Source organism: Oncorhynchus mykiss, chromosome 17 (genome assembly GCF_057628025.1).
Source record: "Oncorhynchus mykiss isolate SJ-2025 chromosome 17, ASM5762802v1, whole genome shotgun sequence".
NCBI lineage: Eukaryota > Metazoa > Chordata > Actinopteri > Salmoniformes > Salmonidae > Oncorhynchus > Oncorhynchus mykiss.
The window spans coordinates 73,253,955-73,275,000 of NC_143038.1; the positions used below are offsets into that span (position 1 = coordinate 73,253,955).

A 21,046-nucleotide genomic window follows, 5' to 3' on the forward strand; every position below is an offset into this window, starting at 1 on the left:
TTTGGGAGACCTACACTGACTGACCCCACCCCCAGTGTAATAATAAATTGGTAATAGTAATAGCCAGTAGCCTTAGGCATGGCTAAATGTTGTTTAGATGCTAACCATTGTAATGTTCAGCGCTCTTCTTCTAGCTCCCCCCCGCCCCCATATCAATATAGCTTATTGTGTGTTTGTTTGTTCCCGTCTGGAACTGTGCCGAAGTGTGACGACTTCATTCTCCCACCAGGACGAGGAAGTGAAGAGAGTCGATATGAAGATTCTGAGATTCAACAACATAATCCATTTATACCATCAATACGTCCTCCGTGACTTCACCGTTTACTCTCTTTTCAGCTCTGTGACTTCACTGTTTACTCTCTTTTCAGCTCCGTGACTTCACTGTTTACTCTCTTTTCAGCTCTGTGACTTCACTGTTTACTCACTTTTCAGCTCTGTGACTTCACCGTTTACTCTCTTTTCAGCTCCGTGACTTCACTGTTTACTCTCTTTTCAGCTCCGTGACTTCACTGTTTACTCTCTTTTCAGCTCTGTGACTTCACCGTTTACTCTCTTTTCAGCTCCGTGACTTCACTGTTTACTCTCTTTTCAGCTCTGTGACTTCACCGTTTACTCTCTTTTCAGCTCCGTGACTTCACTGTTTACTCACTTTTCAGCTCCGTGACTTCACTGTTTACTCTCTTTTCAGCTCTGTGACTTCACTGTTTACTCTCTTTTCAGCTCTGTAACTTCACCGTTTACTCTCTTTTCAGCTCCGTGACTTCACTGTTTACTCTCTTTTCAGCTCCGTGACTTCACTGTTTACTCTCTTTTCAGCTCCGTGACTTCACTGTTTACTCTCTTTTCAGCTCTGTGACTTCACTGTTTACTCTCTTTTCAGCTCTGTGACTTCACCGTTTACTCTCTTTTCAGCTCTGTGACTTCACTGTTTACTCTCTTTTCAGCTCTGTGACTTCACCGTTTACTCTCTTTTCAGCTCTGTGACTTCACTGTTTACTCTCTTTTCAGCTCTGTGACTTCACTGTTTACTCTCTTTTCAGCTCTGTGACTTCACCGTTTACTCTCTTTTCAGCTCTGTGACTTCACTGTTTACTCTCTTTTCAGCTCTGTGACTTCACTGTTTACTCTCTTTTCAGCTCTGTGACTTCACCGTTTACTCTCTTTTCAGCTCTGTGACTTCACTGTTTACTCTCTTTTCAGCTCCGTGACTTCACTGTTTACTCTATTTTCAGCTCTGTGACTTCACTGTTTACTCTCTTTTCAGCTCTGTGACTTCACCGTTTACTCTCTTTTCAGCTCTGTGACTTCACTGTTTACTCTCTTTTCAGCTCCGTGACTTCACTGTTTACTCTCTTTTCAGCTCTGTGACTTCACCGTTTACTCTCTTTTCAGCTCTGTGACTTCACCGTTTACTCTCTTTTCAGCTCCGTGACTTCACTGTTTACTCTCTTTTCAGCTCCGTGACTTCACTGTTTACTCTCTTTTCAGCTCTCTGACTTCACCGTTTACTCTCTTTTCAGCTCCGTGACTTCACTGTTCATTTTAAAATATACACTAGTTAGTAGAATCCTTTTTCTATTTGAATTTCTTTACAATCTAAGGTAGTTAGAATCCCTTTGCCACAGTATTTCAGTTGCTTTAATTAGTGTAATTTTCTCTATCTTCTTTATCTGCCTCCTTTGCCCCTGCTTTGTGTACTGCATATGTTACCTCCTTTTCCTGTCCCCTTCCTCTGGGACCCTCTCTGTCCCCTGACTGTCCTGTCCCCCCCGGTCAGACTCCTCAGGTCCCCCAGCCTGCCTCTGGACAGGGACAGCCCCCAGGCCCCATCAGCTGTACTCAGGCCTGGAGCTCCAACGCTCCTCGCCCCTCTCCTCTCTCAGTAAGTAGCTGTAGCCCTGGCACAATGGGGGTCCTCTGCCAAGTTCCGTCCGCTCACTCTGGCATCAAGCACCTTCCAACCAACCTCCCAACCAACCAGCCTCCCAACCTCCCTACCAACCAACCACCAACCCCTTTTATAACCAGCAAGATACTCAAACATCCGCCCTCTAAGCTGTGCACAGAAGAAATATCAGTCGGAGCGGAGAAGCACGTCGTTTCTCTTTGCTTATTTGAGCTGTAATTGCCATAATATGGACTTGGTCTTTTACCAAATAGGGCTATCTTCTGTTTACCCCCCTACCTTGTCACAACACTACTGATTTGCTCAAATTCCACAAATTAACAAAGCACACCTGTTAATTGCAATACATTCTAGGTGACTACCTCATGAAGCTGGTTGATAGCTGTCATCAAGGCAAAGGGTGGCTACTTTGAAGAATCTCAATGTTTAACACTTTTTTGGTTACTACATAATTCCATATGTGTTATTTCATAGTTCTGATGTCTTCCCTGTTATTCTACAATATTGAAAATAGTAAAAACAAAGAAAAACCCTGGAATGAGTCGGTGTTCTAAAACTTTTGACCGGGTAGTGTATACAGTGGTTCCTCCTTTTGAAACTTGCGAGTTTACCCAGCGGGACTTAGAGGTAATTTGTGGTTTAGTACGGTACCCTGTGTCACTACTTCATTGCTCCAGACCACCACAAGGGGGAGTTAGAGGACTGATTATGCTTTTGGGTCCTACTGTGTCTCTAACTGACAATGAACGGGCGACATAAACCCAAATAGAAATTGATAATTGTGCACAACTTCAGTGTTACTTACTGAAACTGTTGTTGTACTGAGGTTTTTGTTAGTTTATTTTGTTATATTTATTTTGCTCTTACTGTAGTACACAATTTAGCCCTGCTCTGAGACAAGCATGGGGACTGGTCTTGATAAATCAATGAGGTTTTTATTTTCACTGAATCTCCATTTGGGTATTGGATAGACTACAATTAGGGTGTAGAAATGTTGTGCTCTTAGTGTAACCTTGATTTTACTAGGCAAGTCAGTTAATAACAAATTATTATTTACAAGGACAGCCTACTCTTTCCTCCCCATCAGGGAATTGAACCCCAGTCTCCCACAGGACACCGGATTATTTAGCTAAATAGCCCAGTACTGTACTGCCGACCGTCACGTTGTACAGCGCCATATTTTCCGTTCCATCCTAACGGAAACCCAGAAGGTTTTTCATTTTTCTTAATCAAATTAATTAAGCAAGAACCAATGAAACGTTTGGACACACCTACTCACTCCAGGGTTTCTCTTTATTTTTTACTATTTTCTACATTGTAAAATAATAGTGAAGACATCACAACTATGAAATAACACATATGGAATTAGTTAAGACCACATTTTTATTTACAAGGACAGCCGACTCCTTCCTCCCCGTCGAGGAATTGAAACCAGGCCTCGCACGTGCCCTTATTCTCTAGTACAGCCATTATTGAAGGTACTTGAGGTCACCGAGAAATTCTGGACTGCTCTCCCTTATGTAAGGAATTAGGCACTTTCCCATGTTTCTACAGTATGTATTGTAGGCAATGTTTACTTGTCAGACTGCACAGTAGCCTAAAAAACGAAAGCAGGTGGCTTATATCTTCAAAATGCTTTAAATGCTTTATTATCCAAATGTAAAAGCATATACTGTACAGTACTGTATTTCTTCATCAGCATCTTTATGCTTTCGTTAATAAAATAATCATACAAATACTCTTTAAAAATGAAGATGTTAATTTAGTTATGGATCCATAACGAAGTACTATGGGAATAACTATCACTGAATTACAGAACTATTGCAACAAAGTTGTCTAACGAAGGCAAACAAATTGTTGCTTACTGGAAAATACTCTTTCAAACACACATGGTCACGTTGTACAGCGTCATTATGGAGGGCTATATTTTGGCCTTTATTCAGATTACAATCACTCACTGTCATTTTCTTGAAAACGAAATAATCTCCAAAATATATATATATATATAGCCTTCCCACTGTGGATGTCTATTTCAGGACCGTTTCGCGCTGCGCTGTGACAAACGTGGAGAAACTAAAATGTTCAATTATATTCCATGATATTCTTAAAATATATGTGTTGACTGAATATAAGCAAGTGATGTCTGCTAAATAATCAAGTTAGGTTTCAACAGAAATAAATAATTCTAAATAACAAACTGGCTTTATTTACAAATTAGTGAGAATGTCTCACCCCATGTTCAATAATTGCCTTTTTCTCGCTCACTCTAGGTTAAATGAAAACGAAATCTCAAAAATATTGTTACTTTTTAAACAAAGCGATTATTATTATTAATTAATTTAGAATTATATAAAAGCCCCTTAGATATTCTCAGAGATCCTAGCGGAAAATTCCCCTTAGATATTCATTTAGAATCCTCCAATCCTCTAAATGTAATTATTGGCGGAGAGTCACGACATTGAAAAAAATCTATTTTTAGATATACTGTAGGCCTACCATAGGCGAAATGAGTATTGGTTACACTACAATTAGGGTATGGAAATGTTATGCCCCTTAGATATTCATTTAGAATCCTCCAATCCTCTTATACTGTAGCCTACTCCAGACCGTCACGTTGTACAGCGCAATATTTTCCATTCCATCCTAACAGAAACCCCTGAGGGTTTAGTTTTTTGTTTCTCTCGGAAAAGAAACACCATAATATTAATCAAATTAATTATGCCAAATTTCTTAAAATCGATTCCATTTACTATGTTACTACAAAAAAGTTTTTAAGGTTTTAAATTCTCTAGTAATGCCATATATGGGAGACTATCAAATGCTTCTCTAAGTTGCCCTCTGGTGGTCAAACTAGCACTAACTCGCATTAACGTAAAAAAATGGCTGACAATGTAAATGACGTGCCATAGAATGCTGCAGCAGCCCACAAGGTGTGCTGCAGTATGACGCAACTTTTAAAGGGGGAACCACTGTATGGATCTCTGCCATTCACTTTGAACTGGACTATGTTTACAGCAGATGCGCTTGTTTTGAGATCAAAGGGAGAGCTGCATGTAGCCACGTGTGCACATTTGTTCAAATCCTTTGCTAGTTAGTGAGTTATTAGCCCAGTTATATATCATTTCTGCTCAACAATGGGGGGGGGGGGAGTGGTTGCTTCGTACGAGAGCACAAAAATGAGTGCATTTCTAGCCATCTAAAAGAGAAAAGTGAGACAGGTAAAGAGCTTTTTTTTGTCTTAAAGGGGCAGTGTAGTATTTTGAGACAAGATTGAATAAGCTAAGTAGCCAATAGGCAGAGGGTAGCATGATTTGTCTGATTTTCTGGAGTAATGGTATGGGAATAATGATGCATTTTATTTTGTAAAAGGGTTTCTTGCATCGAACAACATAACAACATGTTCAGTCATCTGATTAATGCCAAGCCGTGCATGTTTTTTTTAGTCTCATAGAATGCAGGTCTACATTGTACACCACACATTGGCTGCTACTGTAGGCTGAATGATAGAACAGCTATTTCCATGTTAAAATGTTATGGGATGCGTTTTTCGCCGTTGTTTTTTGTGGTAGGCCACTCTGGTACAATGTTCAAATTTGCACTCAGCAGACCTGACATTTGCTCAGTGCCCAAAAACTTTAGAGGGAACATTGCTCCTACCTCCTCTCAACCAATCCACCTACCCCTTCCCAAATGACCAACCCCTTTTAAAAACAACCAATCCACCTACCCCTTCCCAAATCACCAACCCCTTTTACAAACAACCTCTCAACCAATCCACCTACCCCTTCCCAAATCACCAACCCCTTTTACAAACAATCTCTCAACCAATTGACCTACCTCCTCCCCAAATCATCTACCTCTTTTACAAATGATCTCTCAACCAACTCACCAATCAACCCCTCAACCACCTCACCAATCAATCTCCCAACCAACTCACCAATCAACCCCCCAACCAACTCACCAATCAATCTCCCAACCAACTCACCAATCAACCCCTCAACCAACTCACCAATCAATCTCCCAACCAACTCACCAATCAACCCCCAACCAACTCACCAGTCAACCCCCCAAACAACTCACCAATCAATCTCCCAAACAACTCACCAATCAATCTCCCAACCAACTCACCAACTCACCAACCAACTCACCAATCAACCCCTCAACCAACTCACCAATCAACCCCTCAACCAACTCACCAATCAACCCCCCAACCAACTCACCAATCAACCCCTCAACCAACTCACCAATCAACCCCTCAACCAACTCACCAATCAATCTCCCAAAAAACTCAACAATCAATCTCCCAACCAACTCACCAATCCAAACAGAATGAAACCTTGTAAATGTATTTGGTTTGCCTTCTGTGTTTTGTTTAACCTGACAAACTCTTTTCCTACTCTTGCATCATCATGTCATGTCTTCCCACGAGCCATGACTCTGTGTAATGACTCTGTGTAATGACTCTATGTTATGACTCTGTGTAATGACTCTATGTTATGACTCAATGTAATGACTCTGTGTAATGACTCTATGTTATGACTCTGTGTAATGACTCTGTGTACTGACTCTGTGATGCCTGGAGATCCTTGGAGATCCTCACAACTTTTCCAGGACTGTCTTTGTGTCATTTGGACTGTTGGGCCATAGGTTGATTCATGGTACCTAGGTGCAAGAGGATCAATATGAACGGGAAATGTCAAAAAATCTATGAATGGGAAATTTCTGATTTTTGATAGGTTATCCTTCCATTTCGATTTGTTTGTTGCTCCTTGGTACACTGGCCTGGCAGTCTGTCTCACACCCCCAAAATCACCCACACCACATCCCTGAGCCATTGGTCCAGTGTGGAGTATGGAGCTGGTCACTCTCCCCATCTCTACTCCATCTCTCAACCTCCCTCTGTTTCTCCCCCACCACTAGGCGGCGCTCCTGAACTCGTTCCCGGCTATCTTTGACGAACTGCTTCAGATGTTCACGGTCCAGGAAGTGGCAGAGTTCGTACGGGGCACGCTGGGCAGTATGCCTAGCACCGTACACATCGGACAGTCCATGGACGTGGTCAAACTGCAGTCCATCGCTCGCACCGTCGACAGTCGCCTCTTCTCCTTCCCAGGTATTTACCACTTGGATGACATTTTGAACACTCAGGCTGATGACCATTTTGATGCATTACACCAGTTTTTTTGTTCAGAGTTTTCGGGTTGTTTTACTTATAATATGTAAGTAAAAAGATCCACATGGATGTGAATGGATGAAATACAGAAGGTATCGTTAACTGTGGTATAGGTTGGGCCTCCCGAGTGGCGCAGCTGTCTAAGGCGTCACTACAGACCCTGGTTCGATCCTAGGCTGTGTCACAGCCGGCCGTGTTGGGAGACCCATGTGGCGGCGCACAATTGGCCCAGCATCGTCCGGGTTAGGGGAGGGTTTGGCCCAGCATCGTCCGGTTTAGGGGAGGGTTTGGCCCAGCATCGTCCGGGTTAGGGGAGGGTTTGGCCCAGCATCGTCCGGGTTAGGGGAGGGTTTGGCCCAGCATCGTCCGGGTTAGGGGAGGGTTTGGCCGACCGGAATTTCCTTGTCCCATCGCCCTCTAGCAACTCCTTGTGTCGGGCCGGGCGCCTGCAAGCTAACTACAGTCGCCAGCTGGACAGTGTTTCCTCTGACACATTGGTGCGGCTGGCTTCCGGGTTAAGCGTGCACTGTGTCAAGAAGCAATGCGGCTTGGCAGGGCCGTGTTTAGGAGGACGTATAGCTCTTGACCTTCGCCTCTCCCGAGTCTGCAGGGGAGTTGCATTGATGGGTCAAGACTGTAAACAACCAATTGGGGAGAAAAAAGGGGTAAAACGTTGTTTTTTTTAAATAAAAAACTGTTGTCTCGGTCAATTATAGGTAAATTCTCTCTCTCCGTGTATCTCTCTCTCTCAGAGTCTCGTAGGATCTTGCTTCCTGTAGTTCTACATCACATCCACCTCCACCTGAGACAGCAGAAAGAGCTCCTCATCTGTTCTGGCATCCTCAGCAGTATCTTCTCCATCATCAAGACCAGCTCTCTGGTAAACTATCTCTAGTCTCTATCTTCTCCATCATCAAGACCAGCACTCTGGTAAACTTCCTCTAGTCTCTATCTTCTCCATCTGGTAAACTACCTCTAGTCTCTATTTTCTCCATCATCAAGACCAGCACTCTGGTAAACTATCTCTAGTCTCTATCTTCTCCATCATCAAGACCAGCACTCTGGTAAACCATCTCTAGTCTCTATCTTCACCATCATCAAGACCAGCTCTCTGGTAAACTACCTCTAGTCTCTATCTTCACAATCATCAAGACCAGCTCTCTGGTAAACTATCTCTAGTCTCTATCTTCTCCATCATCAAGACCAGCACTCTGGTAAACTACCTCTAGTCTCTATCTTCTCCATCATCAAGACCAGCACTCTGGTAAACTACCTCTAGTCTCTATCTTCACCATCATCAAGACCAGCTCTCTGGTAAACTACCTCTAGTCTCTATCTTCTCCATCATCAAGACCAGCACTCTGGTAAACTACCTCTAGTCTCTATCTTCACCATCATCAAGACCAGCTCTCTGGTAAACTATCTCTAGTCTCTATCTTCTCCATCATCAAGACCAGCTCTCTGGTAAACTATCTCTAGTCTCTATCTTCACCATCATCAAGACCAGCACTCTGGTAAACTATCTCTAGTCTCTATCTTCTCCATCATCAAGACCAGCTCTCTGGTAAACTATCTCTAGTCTCTATCTTCTCCATCATCAAGACCAGCTCTCTGGTAAACTATCTCTAGTCTCTATCTTCACCATCATCAAGACCAGCTCTCTGGTAAACTATCTCTAGTCTCTATCTTCACCATCATCAAGACCAGCTCTCTGGTAAACTACCTCTAGTCTCTATCTTCACCATCATCAAGACCAGCTCTCTGGTAAACTACCTCTAGTCTCTATCTTCACCATCATCAAGACCAGCTCTCTGGTAAACTACCTCTAGTCTCTATCTTCACCATCATCAAGACCAGCTCTCTGGTAAACTATCTCTAGTCTCTATCTTCTCCATCATCAAGACCAGCACTCTGGTAAACTACCTCTAGTCTCTATCTTCTCCATCTGGTAAACTATCTCTAGTCTCTATCTTCTCCATCATCAAGACCAGCACTCTGGTAAACTACCTCTAGTCTCTATCTTCTCCATCTGGTAAACTACCTCTAGTCTCTATCTCTAGTCCGTACAAACAGGACAAATATAATTACATCACCTGGCGTCAGGTTCTAGTATGATTAACAGACATTGGTCAGGCCTCCTTGTGTTTGAGCAACTGTGTCAAATCAATCCTGACTCTCAATTTTAAACCATAGCCATATTCGCTCTGGATTATGTTCATTCGCATTTAGGAAGTCTGTAGATGGTTCAACGCACCGGTTCATGACACTGTATAAGATACAGTTGAAGTCGGAGGTTTACGTACACCTTAGGCAAATACAGATGAAGTCGGAGGTTTACGTACACCTTAGGCAAATACAGATGAAGTCGGAAGTTTACTTGCACTTAGGTTGGAGTCATTAAAATTTGTTTTTCAACCACTCCACAAATGTCTTGTTAACAAACTATAGTTTTGGCAAGTCGGTTACGACATCTACTGTGTGCACGACATAAGTCATTTTTCCAACAATTGTATACAGACAGACTATTTACACTTATAATTCATTGTATCACAATTCCAGTGGGTCAGAAGTTTGCATACACGAAGTTGACTCTGCCTTTAAACAGCTTGGTAAATTCCAGAAAATGATGTCATGGCTTTAGAAGCTTCTGATAGGCTAATTGACATAATTTCAGTCAATTGGAGGTGTACCTGTGGATGTATTTCAAGGTCTACCTTCAAACTCAGTTCCTCTTTGTTTGACATCATGGGAAAAACAAAAGAAATCAGCCAAGACCTGAGAAAACAAATTGTAGACCTCCTCAAGTCTGGTTCATCCTCGGGAGCAATTTCCAAACGCCTGAAGGTACAATGTTCATCTGTACAAACAATAGTACGCAAGTATAAACACCATGGACCCACGCAGCTGCCATACCGCTCAGGAAGGAGACGCGTTCTGTCTCCTAGAGATGAACGTACTTTGGTGTGAAAAGTGCAAATCAAATCAGAACAACAGCAAAGGACCTTGTGAAGATGCTGGAGGAAACAGGTACAAAAGTATCTATATCCACAGTAAAACGAGTCCTATATCGACATAACCTGAAAGGCCGCTCAGCAAGGAAGAAGCCACTGCTCCAAAACCGCCATAAAAAAGCCAGACTACGGTTTGCAACTGCACATGGGGACAAAGATGGTACTTTTTGGAGAAATGTCCTCTGATCTGATGAAACAAAAATAGAACTGTTTGGCCATAATGACCATCATTATGTTTGGAGGAAAACGGGGTGGGCTTGCATGCCGAAGAACATCATCCCAACCGTGAATCACGGGGGTGGCAGCATCATGTTGTGGGTGTGCTTTGCTGCAGGAGGGACTGGTGCACTTCACAAAATAGATGGCATCATGAGGAAATGAAAATTATGTGGAAATATTGAAACAACATCTCAAGACATCAGTCATGAAGTTAAAGCTAGAGTAAAGATGTTTTTCATGTACAGTAGGATTCCTGTGGTCTTCCTGGAGGTCTTCGTGTACAGTAGGAATCCTGTGGTCTTCCTGGAGATCTTCATGTACAGTAGGAATCCTGTGGTCTTCTTTACCCAGGAGAGGGTACACATTGATTTCCCATGTATTCATATCTCCCCCTAGGACACCCCAGTGCAGGAGGAGGTAGAGATGATGGTGGAATCACTCCTGGATGTGCTTCTCCAGACTCTGCTGGCCATCATGACCAAGTCTCAGTCCCAGGAGGCGGTAAGAGGCCATCGCTGCCCACAGTGCACGGCTGAGATCACTGTTAGTAACTAACAATCTGCTTCTACTATCCATCCTACTTCATCCTCCTCTACTCCCCAAACTTCATGTCTCTCTCTCTTCATCAACCTGGTCCTACTCATCTCTATTTTCCCCATCACTTCCCCCACTCCTGTCTCTACATGTTCCCCCCTCACTCCTCCTGTCTCTATATGATTCCCCTCACTCCTCCTGTCTCTATATGATTCCCCTCACTACTCCTGTCTCTATATGATTCCCCTCACTACTCCTGTCTCTATATGTCCCCCCCTCACTACTCCTGTCTCTATATGATTCCCCTCACTACTCCTGTCTCTACATGTTCCCCCTCACTACTCCTGTCTCTACATGTCCCCCCCTCACTACTCCTGTCTCTACATGTTCCCCCTCACTACTCCTGTCTCTACATGTCCCCCCTCACTACTCCTGTCTCTACATGTTCCCCCTCACTACTCCTGTCTCTATATGATTCCCCTCACTACTCCTGTCTCTACATGTTCCCCCTCACTACTCCTGTCTCTATATGTTCCCCCCTCACTACTCCTGTCTCTACATGTTCCCCCTCACCTATCCTGTCTCTATATGATTCCCCTCACTACTCCTGTCTCTATATGATTCCCCTCACTACTCCTGTCTCTACATGTTCCCCCTCACCTATCCTGTCTCTATATGATCCCCCTCACTATGCCTGTCTCTATATGATTCCCCTCACTACTCCTGTCTCTACATGTTCCCCCTCACTACTCCTGTCTCTATATGATTCCCCTCACTACTCCTGTCTCTACATGTTCCCTCCTCACTCCTCCTGTCTCTAAATGTCCCCCCCCCTCACCTATCCTGTCTCTACATGTTCCCCCCTCTCTACTCCTGTCTCTACATGTTCCCCCTCACCTATCCTGTCTCTATATGATTCCCCTCACTACTCCTGTCTCTACATGTTCCCTCCTCACTCCTCCTGTCTCTACATGTCCCCCCCTCACCTATCCTGTCTCTACATGTTCCCCCCTCTCTACTCCTGTCTCTACATGTTCCCCCTCACCTATCCTGTCTCTATATGATTCCCCTCACTACTGCTGTCTCTACATGTTCCCCCTCACTACTCCTGTCTCTATAAGATTCCCCTCACTACTCCTGTCTCTATATGATTCCCCTCACTACTCCTGTCTCTATATGATTCCCCTCACTACTCCTGTCTCTATATGAATCCCCTCACCTATCCTGTCTCTATATGATTCCCCTCACTACTCCTGTCTCTATATGAATCCCGCTCACCTATCCTGTCTCTATATGTTCCCCCTCACTACTCCTGTCTCTATATGATTCCCCTCACTACTCCTGTCTCTACATGTTCCCCCTCACTACTCCTGTCTCTATATGATTCCCCTCACTACTCCTGTCTCTACATGTTCCCCCCTCACCTCCCCCACTGTCCCTATTCGTTCCCTTGTTAATTGTGTCCCTGCGCTTCATAACCCTTCACCAGTTTGTAGCTTGTCTATTAGGAGTGTTTTCAGAGGAATGCAGTCAAATAGAAGACTCACAGTAATAAAAGTATGAGGCCTAAAGCATTTTTTTTGGCGTACATTTATTTTGTTGAATATTATTAATCAATATAGTTTTTGTCACTGTTAGGAACTCAGCAACTAAGCTGAATGCAGTAACTAAACTAATCTGAATACAGTAAATGAACTAAGTTAAATGAAGTAACTAAACTAAGATGAATACAGTCACTAAGCTGAATACAGTAACTGAGCTGAATACAGTAACTAATCTGAATACAGTAACTAAACTAAGCTGAATACAGTAACTAATCTGAATACAGTAACTAAACTAAGCTGAATACAGTAACTAAGCTGAATACAGTAACTAAACTAAGCTGTATACAGTAACTAAGCTGTATACAGTAACTAAACTTAGCTGAATACAGTCACTAAGCTGAATACAGTAACTAAGCTGAATGCAGTAACTAAACTAATCTGAATACAGTAAATGAACTAAGTTAAATGAAGTAACTAAACTAAGATGAATACAGTCACTAAGCTGAATACAGTAACTAAGCTGAATACAGTAACTAAACTAAGTTGTATACAGTAACTAAGCTGTATACAGTAACTAAACTTAGCTGAATACAGTCACTAAGCTGAATACAGTAACTGAGCTGAATACAGTAACTAATCTGAATACAGTAACTAAACTAAGCTGAATACAGTAACTAAGCTGAATACAGTAACTAAGCTGAATACAGTAACTAAACTAAGCTGAATACAGTAACTAAGCTGAATACAGTAACTAAGCTGAATACAGTAACCAAGATAAGCTGAATACAGTAACTAAACTAAGCTGAATACAGTAACTAAACTAAGCTGAATACAGTAACTAATCTGAATACAGCAACTAAGCTAAGCTGAATACGGTAACTAAACTAAGCTGAATACAGTAACTAAACTAAGCTGAATACAGTAACTAATCTGAATACAGTAACTAAACTAAGCTGAATACAGTAACTAAACTAAGCTGAATACAGTAACTAAACTAAGATGACTACAATAACTAATCTGAATACAGCAACTAAACTAAGCTGAAAACGGTAACTAAACTAGGCTGAATACAGTCACTAAACTAAGCTGAATACAGTAACTAATCTGAATACAGTAACTAAACTAATCTGAATACAGTAACTAAACTAAGCTGAATACAGTAACTAAACTAAGATGAATACCGTAACTAAGCTGAATGCAGTAATTAAACTAAGCTGAATACAGTAACTAAACTAAGATGAATACAGTAACTAAACTAAGTTGAATGATGTAACTAAGCTGAATGCAGTAACTAAACTAAGCTGAATACAGTAACTAAACTAAGATGAATACCGTAACTAAGCTGAATGCAGTAACTAAACTAAGCTGAATGCAGTAACTAAACTAAGCTGAAAACAGTAACTAAACTAAGCTGAATACAGTAACTAAACTAAGCTGAATACAGTAACTTAACTAAGTTGAATGATGTAACTAACTTACTAAGTTACTAAACTATCTTACAGTTATCCTTTGAAACATACCCTTATCCAATCATCTCCCTCCATCCTTCGTTATTCTTCCCCATCTGTGTTTTGATTGGTCATTGGGTGGCTTGCGTTGCACTGTGATTGGCTGACATGTGTGTGCCTGTGTTCTCATTGGCAGGGAGAATATGTGTCCTGCCTCCTATCCCTGCTGCGTCAGATGTCTGACATCCACTTCAACCATCTACTGGACAACTTCCAGAGCAAAGAGGAAGTCAAGGTGAGACTGTCTCTTTCTCAATGTCCTCCTCTTCCTCATTCCACTGACCTGAAAGAATGTGATGCGATTCATGAATTCCAGCCTAATGCTGAGTTTCCACCATATTGTTTTCACCTGTCGTATCTTTTCCAATCAGTGCAGATGAAGGGGAGGAGAGGAAAGATGTATAGTCATGGATGAACTGACATATTGGTTTTGTTCCAGTGTTGTTCCAGTGTTCTGGCCTGCTCATGGTTAATTTAGGACACACATGACTCTCTCTCTGTCTCTCTATATACAGTGTTATAACAATGTACAAATGGTTAAAGTACACAAGGGAAAATAAATAAGCATAAATATAGGTTGTATTTACAATGGTGTTTGTTCTTCACAGATTGCCCTTTTCTTGTGGCAACAGGTCACAAATCTTGCTGCTGTGATGGCACACTGTGGTATTTCACCCAGTAGATATGGGAGTTTATCAAAATTGGATTTGTTTTCGAATTCTTTGTGGATCTGTGTAATCTGAGGGAAATATGTCTCTCTAATATGGTCATACATTGGGCAGGAGGTTAGGAAGTGCAGCTCAGTTTCCACCTCATTTTGTGGGCAGTGAGGACGTAGCCTGTCTTCTCTTGAGACCCATGTCTGCCTACGGCGGCCTTTCTCAATAGCAAGGCTATGCTCACTGAGTCTGTACATAGTCAAAGGTATTCTGCCACGGTGTACTCTGTTTAGGGCCAAATAGCATTCTAGTTTGCTCTGTTTTTTTGTTAATTCTTTCCAATGTGTTAGGTAATTATCTTTTCGTTTTCTCATGATTTGTTTGTGTCTAATTGTGCTGCTGTCCTGGGGCTCAGTGGGGTGTGTTTGTGTTTGTGAACAGAGCCCCAGGACCAGCTTGCTTAGGGGACTCTTCTCCAGGTTCATCTCTCTGTAGGTGATGGCTTTGTTATGGAAGGTTTGGGAATCGCTTCCTTTTAGGTGGTTGTAGAATTTAACAGCTCTTTTCTGGATTTTGATAATTAGTGGGTATCGGCCTAATTCTGCTCTGCATGCATTATTTGGTGTTCTACGTCTCTCTCTACGTCTCTCCTCTCTCTCTCTCTCTCTCTCTCTCTCTCTCTCTCGCTCTCTCTCTCTCTCTCTCAGGAGTTCCTTCTGAAGATATTCTGTGTGTTTCGTAACCTGATGAAGCTCAGTATTTTTCCCCGGGACTGGAACGTGATGAGGCTGCTGACCAGCAAGTAGGTCATACTGAACACACACACATACACAGGACTGGAACGTGATGAGCTGACCAGCAAGTACATCTCCATGTGGCTCCCATCCCTCTTTCAAACCTCCCATCCCTCTTCCACACCTCCTCCCATCCCTCTTCCACACCTCCTCCCAACCCTCTTTCAAACCTCCTCCCACCCCTCTTCCACACCTCCTCCCATCCCTCTTCCACACCTCCTCCCATCCCTCTTTCAAACCTCCTCCCAACCCTCTTCCACACCTCCCATCCCTCTTCCACACCTCCTCCCATCCCTCTTCCACACCTCCCATCCCTCTTCCACACCTCCCATCCCTCTTCCACACCTCCTCCCATCCCTCTTTCAAACCTCCTCCCATCCCTCTTCCACACCTCCTCCCATCCCTCTTCCACACCTCCTCCCATCCATCTTTCAAACCTCCTCCCACCCCTCTTCCACACCTCCCATCCCTCTTCCACACCTCCTCCCACCCCTCTTCCACACCTCCCATCCCTCTTCCACACCTCCCATCCCTCTTTCAAACCTCCTCCCATCCCTCTTCCACACCTCCTCCCATCCCTCTTCCACACCTCCCATCCCTCTTCCACACCTCCCACCCCTCTTCCACACCTCCCACCCCTCTTCCACACCTCCCATCCCTCTTCCACACCTCCCATCCCTCTTCCACACCTCCCATCCCTCTTTCACACCTCCCATCCCTCTTCCACAGCTCCCACCCCTCTTCCACACCTCCCATCCCTCTTCCACACCACCTCCCTTCCACACCTGCATAGCTGGTCTGTTTGTACACGTCAAAGTTCCCACTCACCTTTCCGTGGATAAATCTGATTTTCGCTTTCAGTTTGGCATGTACTGCTGCCATATGTCTACGGTTTTTAGTTTGCATAAGTTCTAATCGTCGCCGTGGGAACAACATCCTCTATGCACTTCCTGAGGAACTGTATACGTCGATACTATTCTCAGTGACAACTACGGAACATCTCCCAAAACAATCTTGACGCATAGATTCCGATTGGTCAGAACAGTCCTTACCACAGGTACTTCCTGTTTAAGTTTCTGCTTTATAGGAGGGGAGGTAGAAAAATGGAGGTGTGATCTGATTGGAGGAATTTTCCCTCAGATGTATTTTATTGAAATCCCCAGCTCCAATAAATGCAGTCTCAGGATATAAATAATAAATATGTGGTTTACACCAAGTCCAGAGGAATTCCTTGAGGGCCGTCGTGGTGTTTCGGCTTGGTGAGGGGGGGGGGGGTAATCCTCTCTCGGGAGGTAATGTGGTCAATTACCTGCAATACATGGTAATACATGATAAAGCATTCTAAAACATATTCTGAAGAATCCCCGTTGTAAGTGATCTTAGATGTTTCCCAACATCCACAAAATGGCGTCAGAATGTATCAATAATTAGCTGTTTCAAAAAACGTTTATTTTGAACAGTTCTGTACTTATTTCTGGTGTTTCTCCCTCTAGCACCATAGTGACAACTGTCCAATATCTGTCCCCGGCTTTGCACAAGAACTTCACCGAGGCTGACTTTGAATTCAAGGTGCGTGACTTTGACAGAGTGACACACACACACACACACACACACACACACACATGGAGAGCGAGTGAGCTGGTGTGTTGCTGCAGCCCACGCCAGAGTGAACACGCGAACAAACACACACACACACGCAAGTCTTGTCCTTGAGGCAGAACAGAGCAATTTCCGCTAGATGGACCAGCTGCAAAGTCAAAATTGTCTATGTTGTAAAAATTTATGAACCCCCTAGAGTTATTGCCCCCCCCCCCCGTAGAAATCTGATTAGCATAATTTAAAAAATACCAATAAAACCAGTCAGTTTAAGATAGAGATATCGTTTTTTTTTTTGCATGCATCTCAATCTGCAGTAAAAGGTGACAGAGCTAGAGAGGTGTTTGTCAGAGCATGAGACATCCCCGGAAATCGGTTTTCTCACAAAACCGTCTGTAGCGTCCCAACAGTTCGGGCTACACGCTAATATGACACCTCTGTGGAAAGGTGAGACTCTCGTGAACACGAACACGTCGGTAGGCTCACAAGACTCGTATGAATGTCCCCTGGTACCAGTTGAAGAATGAATGGAGGTATATATGGAGACTGTTTTAGTGACAAAAATAACAAGGTTTCCTGATCTTTCTTGTTTCTCTCAGGTATAGGAGAGACACTTCAGAACAAACCTCCTTTAGATTTACTATCTGTTATTCAATGTGTTTCTATTGGCTAATAGCAGTAAGGACTATCTGTTGTTCAATGTGTTTCTATGGGCTAATAGCAGTAAGGACTATCTGTTGTTCAATGTGTTTCTATGGGCTAATAGCAGTAAGGACTATCTGTTGTTCAATGTGTTTCTATTGGCTAATAGCAGTAAGGACTATCTGTTGTTCAATGTGTTTCTATGGGCTAATAGCAGTAAGGACTATCTGTTATTCAATGTGTTTCTATTGGCTAATAGCAGTAAGGACTAACTGTTATTCAATTTGTTTCTATTAGCAGTAAGGACTATCTGTTATTCAATGTGTTTCTATTGGCTAATAGCAGTAAGGACTATCTGTTATTCAATGTGTTTCTATTGGCTAATAGCAGTAAGGACTGTCTGTTATTCAATGTGTTTCTAATAGCAGTAAGGACTATCTGTTGTTCAATGTGTCTCTATGGGCTAATAGCAGTAAGGACTATCTGTTATTCAATGTGTTTCTATTGGCTAATAGCAGTAAGGACTATCTGTTATTCAATGTGTTTCTATTGGCTAATAGCAGTAAGGACTATCTGTTATTCAATGTGTTTCTAATAGCAGTAAGGACTGTCTGTTATTCAATGTGTTTCTATGGGCTAATAGCAGTAAGGACTATCTGTTATTCAATGTGTTTGTATGGGCTAATAGCAGTAAGGCCCCAAAAATGTTTTACCAAATAATTATTATATATTTTTTCATATCCTCCTAAAATTCCAAATCAAATATCAAAATGATCCTTGGTAGGACCTTCTTAAAACAATTCCATATAGCTGAGTAGAATCCCTCTCTCCCGGCTTAGACAAAGCTTAAACTCTTATGGGTTAATTTAAGGTTAGGCATTATAATTAACAGTGTAGTTAACCTGTCTACGATATTGGTTCCCAATTGGGGATCAACCCTCCCACGTTCAGCTGAAACGGTGGCGCATGGAACGCAAAAATATTCTTAAAAATATTTAACCTCCACACATTAACAAGTCCAATAGCTCAAATGAAAGATAAACACCTTGTTCATCTAGCCAGCAAGTCAGATTTCTAAAATGTTTTACGGCGAAAACATAGCACATATATATGTAAAACCACCACCAGACACAGCTCATTTGAATAGCCAAAACATGCAATCAACAAACGCAGGATTAAAAAATAAATCGCTCACTAACCTTTTGAAAATCTTCATCAGATGACAGTAATATGACATGTTACACAGTACATTTTTTTTTTTTCAATAATATGCCATTTATATCCATAAATGTCCATTTACAGTGAGTTCACGTTCAGAAATTACTCAAAAATGCCCGCAGGAAATCTATTTAGCGCGGCAAGATAACGTAAATAGACATCATAAACTTTGACTAAATATACATGTTCTACATATAGTTAGAAAGATACACTGCTTCTTTATGCAACCGCTTTGTTAGATTTATTTTTAACGTTACAGAAATCGCACACTATTCAATATGCTGAGACAGCGCTCAGTTCCAAGCTACATTTCTACGTAATGTTGGAGTCAACAGAAACACAGATTTAAGCATAAATATTCCCTTACCTTCGATGGTCTTCGTTCAGAATGTTCTGGAAGGCTTCATACTTACCCAATACATCGTTTGGTTTCAAGTCTTGCGTCTTTGTATTAGCTACTGCTAATAACATCAGCTGAAATGCACCCAAAACGTCCTCTGGTCCGGAAAAGTTGCGCATCAAAACTTCAAAATTACATATTATATGTCGACTAAACAGGTCAAACTAAGTGCAGAAGCAAGCTTTATGATGTTTTAGACACGCAAAACAAACTTCAATTCAATCGGCCATCGTCTGCCCTTCTCTTGAGTGCTGGAACAAAGGAATGGCTGGGACCAATTCGCGCCCCTACGCACAGCCTATTCTCTCGTGGCACGCACTAATTTCACTCCCATAGGGTCAATTCTCGCGGGATTTGAACGATTCAAAGCTCTACTGAAAGAGGACATCTAGCGGAAGAGATAGAAAGTGTCCCCAGAATCATAACTGGTTGGGAAGGGTGGGGGCCATGACGTCAAAGTTGCTCCAACTTTCATGGCCACAAAAACTAGTTTGGAAGAATGCCTGCCCTGTGAGTTCTGCTATACTTACAGACATAATTCCAACGGTTTTAGAATCGTTAGAGTGTTTTCTATCCAATAATAATTTTTATTTGCATATATTAGCAATTTTTGACAGATTTTTTTTTCAGTTTACTAGGGGTACCCAATCTCTCCAAAGGGGGCATATGTCTGCCATATCCTTAACAAGTTTTAAGGTTAGGCATTAGAATTAGCAGTGTAGTTAAGGTTAAGGTTAGGCATTAGCATTAGCAGTGTAGTTAGGGTTAAGGTTAGGCATTAGCAGTGTAGTTAGGGTTGAGATCTGCCTCCAGAACAAGATTCATGACCCCAAAAACGCTAACCTGCTTCTTTCCTCCCCTTCTCCTCTCACAAGATGTCCATGATCTTTTCAACATCCTAGTTGTGTGTGAATATAACGCTCTTCTGTTTGACCTAGACATTGAGTATCATTGTTTAAGTACTTTTTGTTTTGTTTTGCTAATGTATGTTGTGTGTGTGTCACTGGCCAGGTGTGGAACTCATACTTCAGCCTGGCTGTTCTCTACATCAGCCAGCCCAGTCTACAACTAGAGAACATCACCCCAGCCAAGAGGAAGAACGTGTTGGACAAGTATGTACCCTCAAAGAATTCCCATTCAATCATCATCACCATCGTTTACCATTTCTCTTCAAGCATCTTGTTTTCTTTGTTTGTACAGAGAATGTGTTGGACGAGTAAGACTGCTCACAGAGTGGCCTGCCATTCTTCATCATGGTTTTACCACTTGTCCTGAGGCATGCTGTGTTGTCTCTAAAGTGTTCATCTGTACAGTAACTTCCTCCAGTGTTCATCTCTACAGTAACTTCCTCCAGTGTTCATCTGTACAGTAACAACCTCCAGTGTTCATCTGTACAGTAACGACCTCCAGTGTTCATCTGTACAGTAACTACCTCCAGTGTTCATCTGTACAGTAACTTCCTCCAGTGTTCATCTGTACAGTAACTTCCTCCAGTGTTCATCTGTACAGTAACGACCTCCAGTGTTCATCTGTACAGTAACTTCCTCCAGTGTTCATCTGTACAGTAACTTCCTCCAGTGTTCATCTGTACAGTAACAACCTCCAGTGTTCATCTGTACAGTAACAACCTCCAGTGTTCATCTGTACAGTAACGACCTCCAGCTGTACAGTAACTTCCTCCAGTGTTCATCTGTACAGTAACTACCTCCAGTGTTCATCTGTACAGTAACTTCCTCCAGTGTTCATCTGTACAGTAACTTCCTCCAGTGTTCATCTGTACAGTAACGACCTCCAGTGTTCATCTGTACAGTAACGACCTCCAGCTGTACAGTAACAACCTCC

The 21,046-nt window shown here is 42.4% G+C and overlaps 1 protein-coding gene across 1 annotated transcript in view; it reads left to right on the plus strand.

The window, feature by feature from the left end:
* LOC110493302 (dedicator of cytokinesis protein 3) overlaps positions 1 to 21,046 on the plus strand; it is a 348,112-nt gene that overhangs the window by 279,535 nt on the left and 47,531 nt on the right. The window contains exons 24-31 of the mRNA XM_090206492.1: positions 1,778 to 1,882; positions 6,827 to 7,019; positions 7,832 to 7,959; positions 10,706 to 10,852; positions 14,032 to 14,130; positions 15,262 to 15,356; positions 16,842 to 16,917; positions 20,216 to 20,316. Coding sequence (XP_090062618.1) covers positions 1,778 to 1,882; positions 6,827 to 7,019; positions 7,832 to 7,959; positions 10,706 to 10,852; positions 14,032 to 14,130; positions 15,262 to 15,356; positions 16,842 to 16,917; positions 20,216 to 20,316 — 944 coding nt within the window. The remainder of the gene's footprint in view (positions 1 to 1,777; positions 1,883 to 6,826; positions 7,020 to 7,831; positions 7,960 to 10,705; positions 10,853 to 14,031; positions 14,131 to 15,261; positions 15,357 to 16,841; positions 16,918 to 20,215; positions 20,317 to 21,046) is intronic.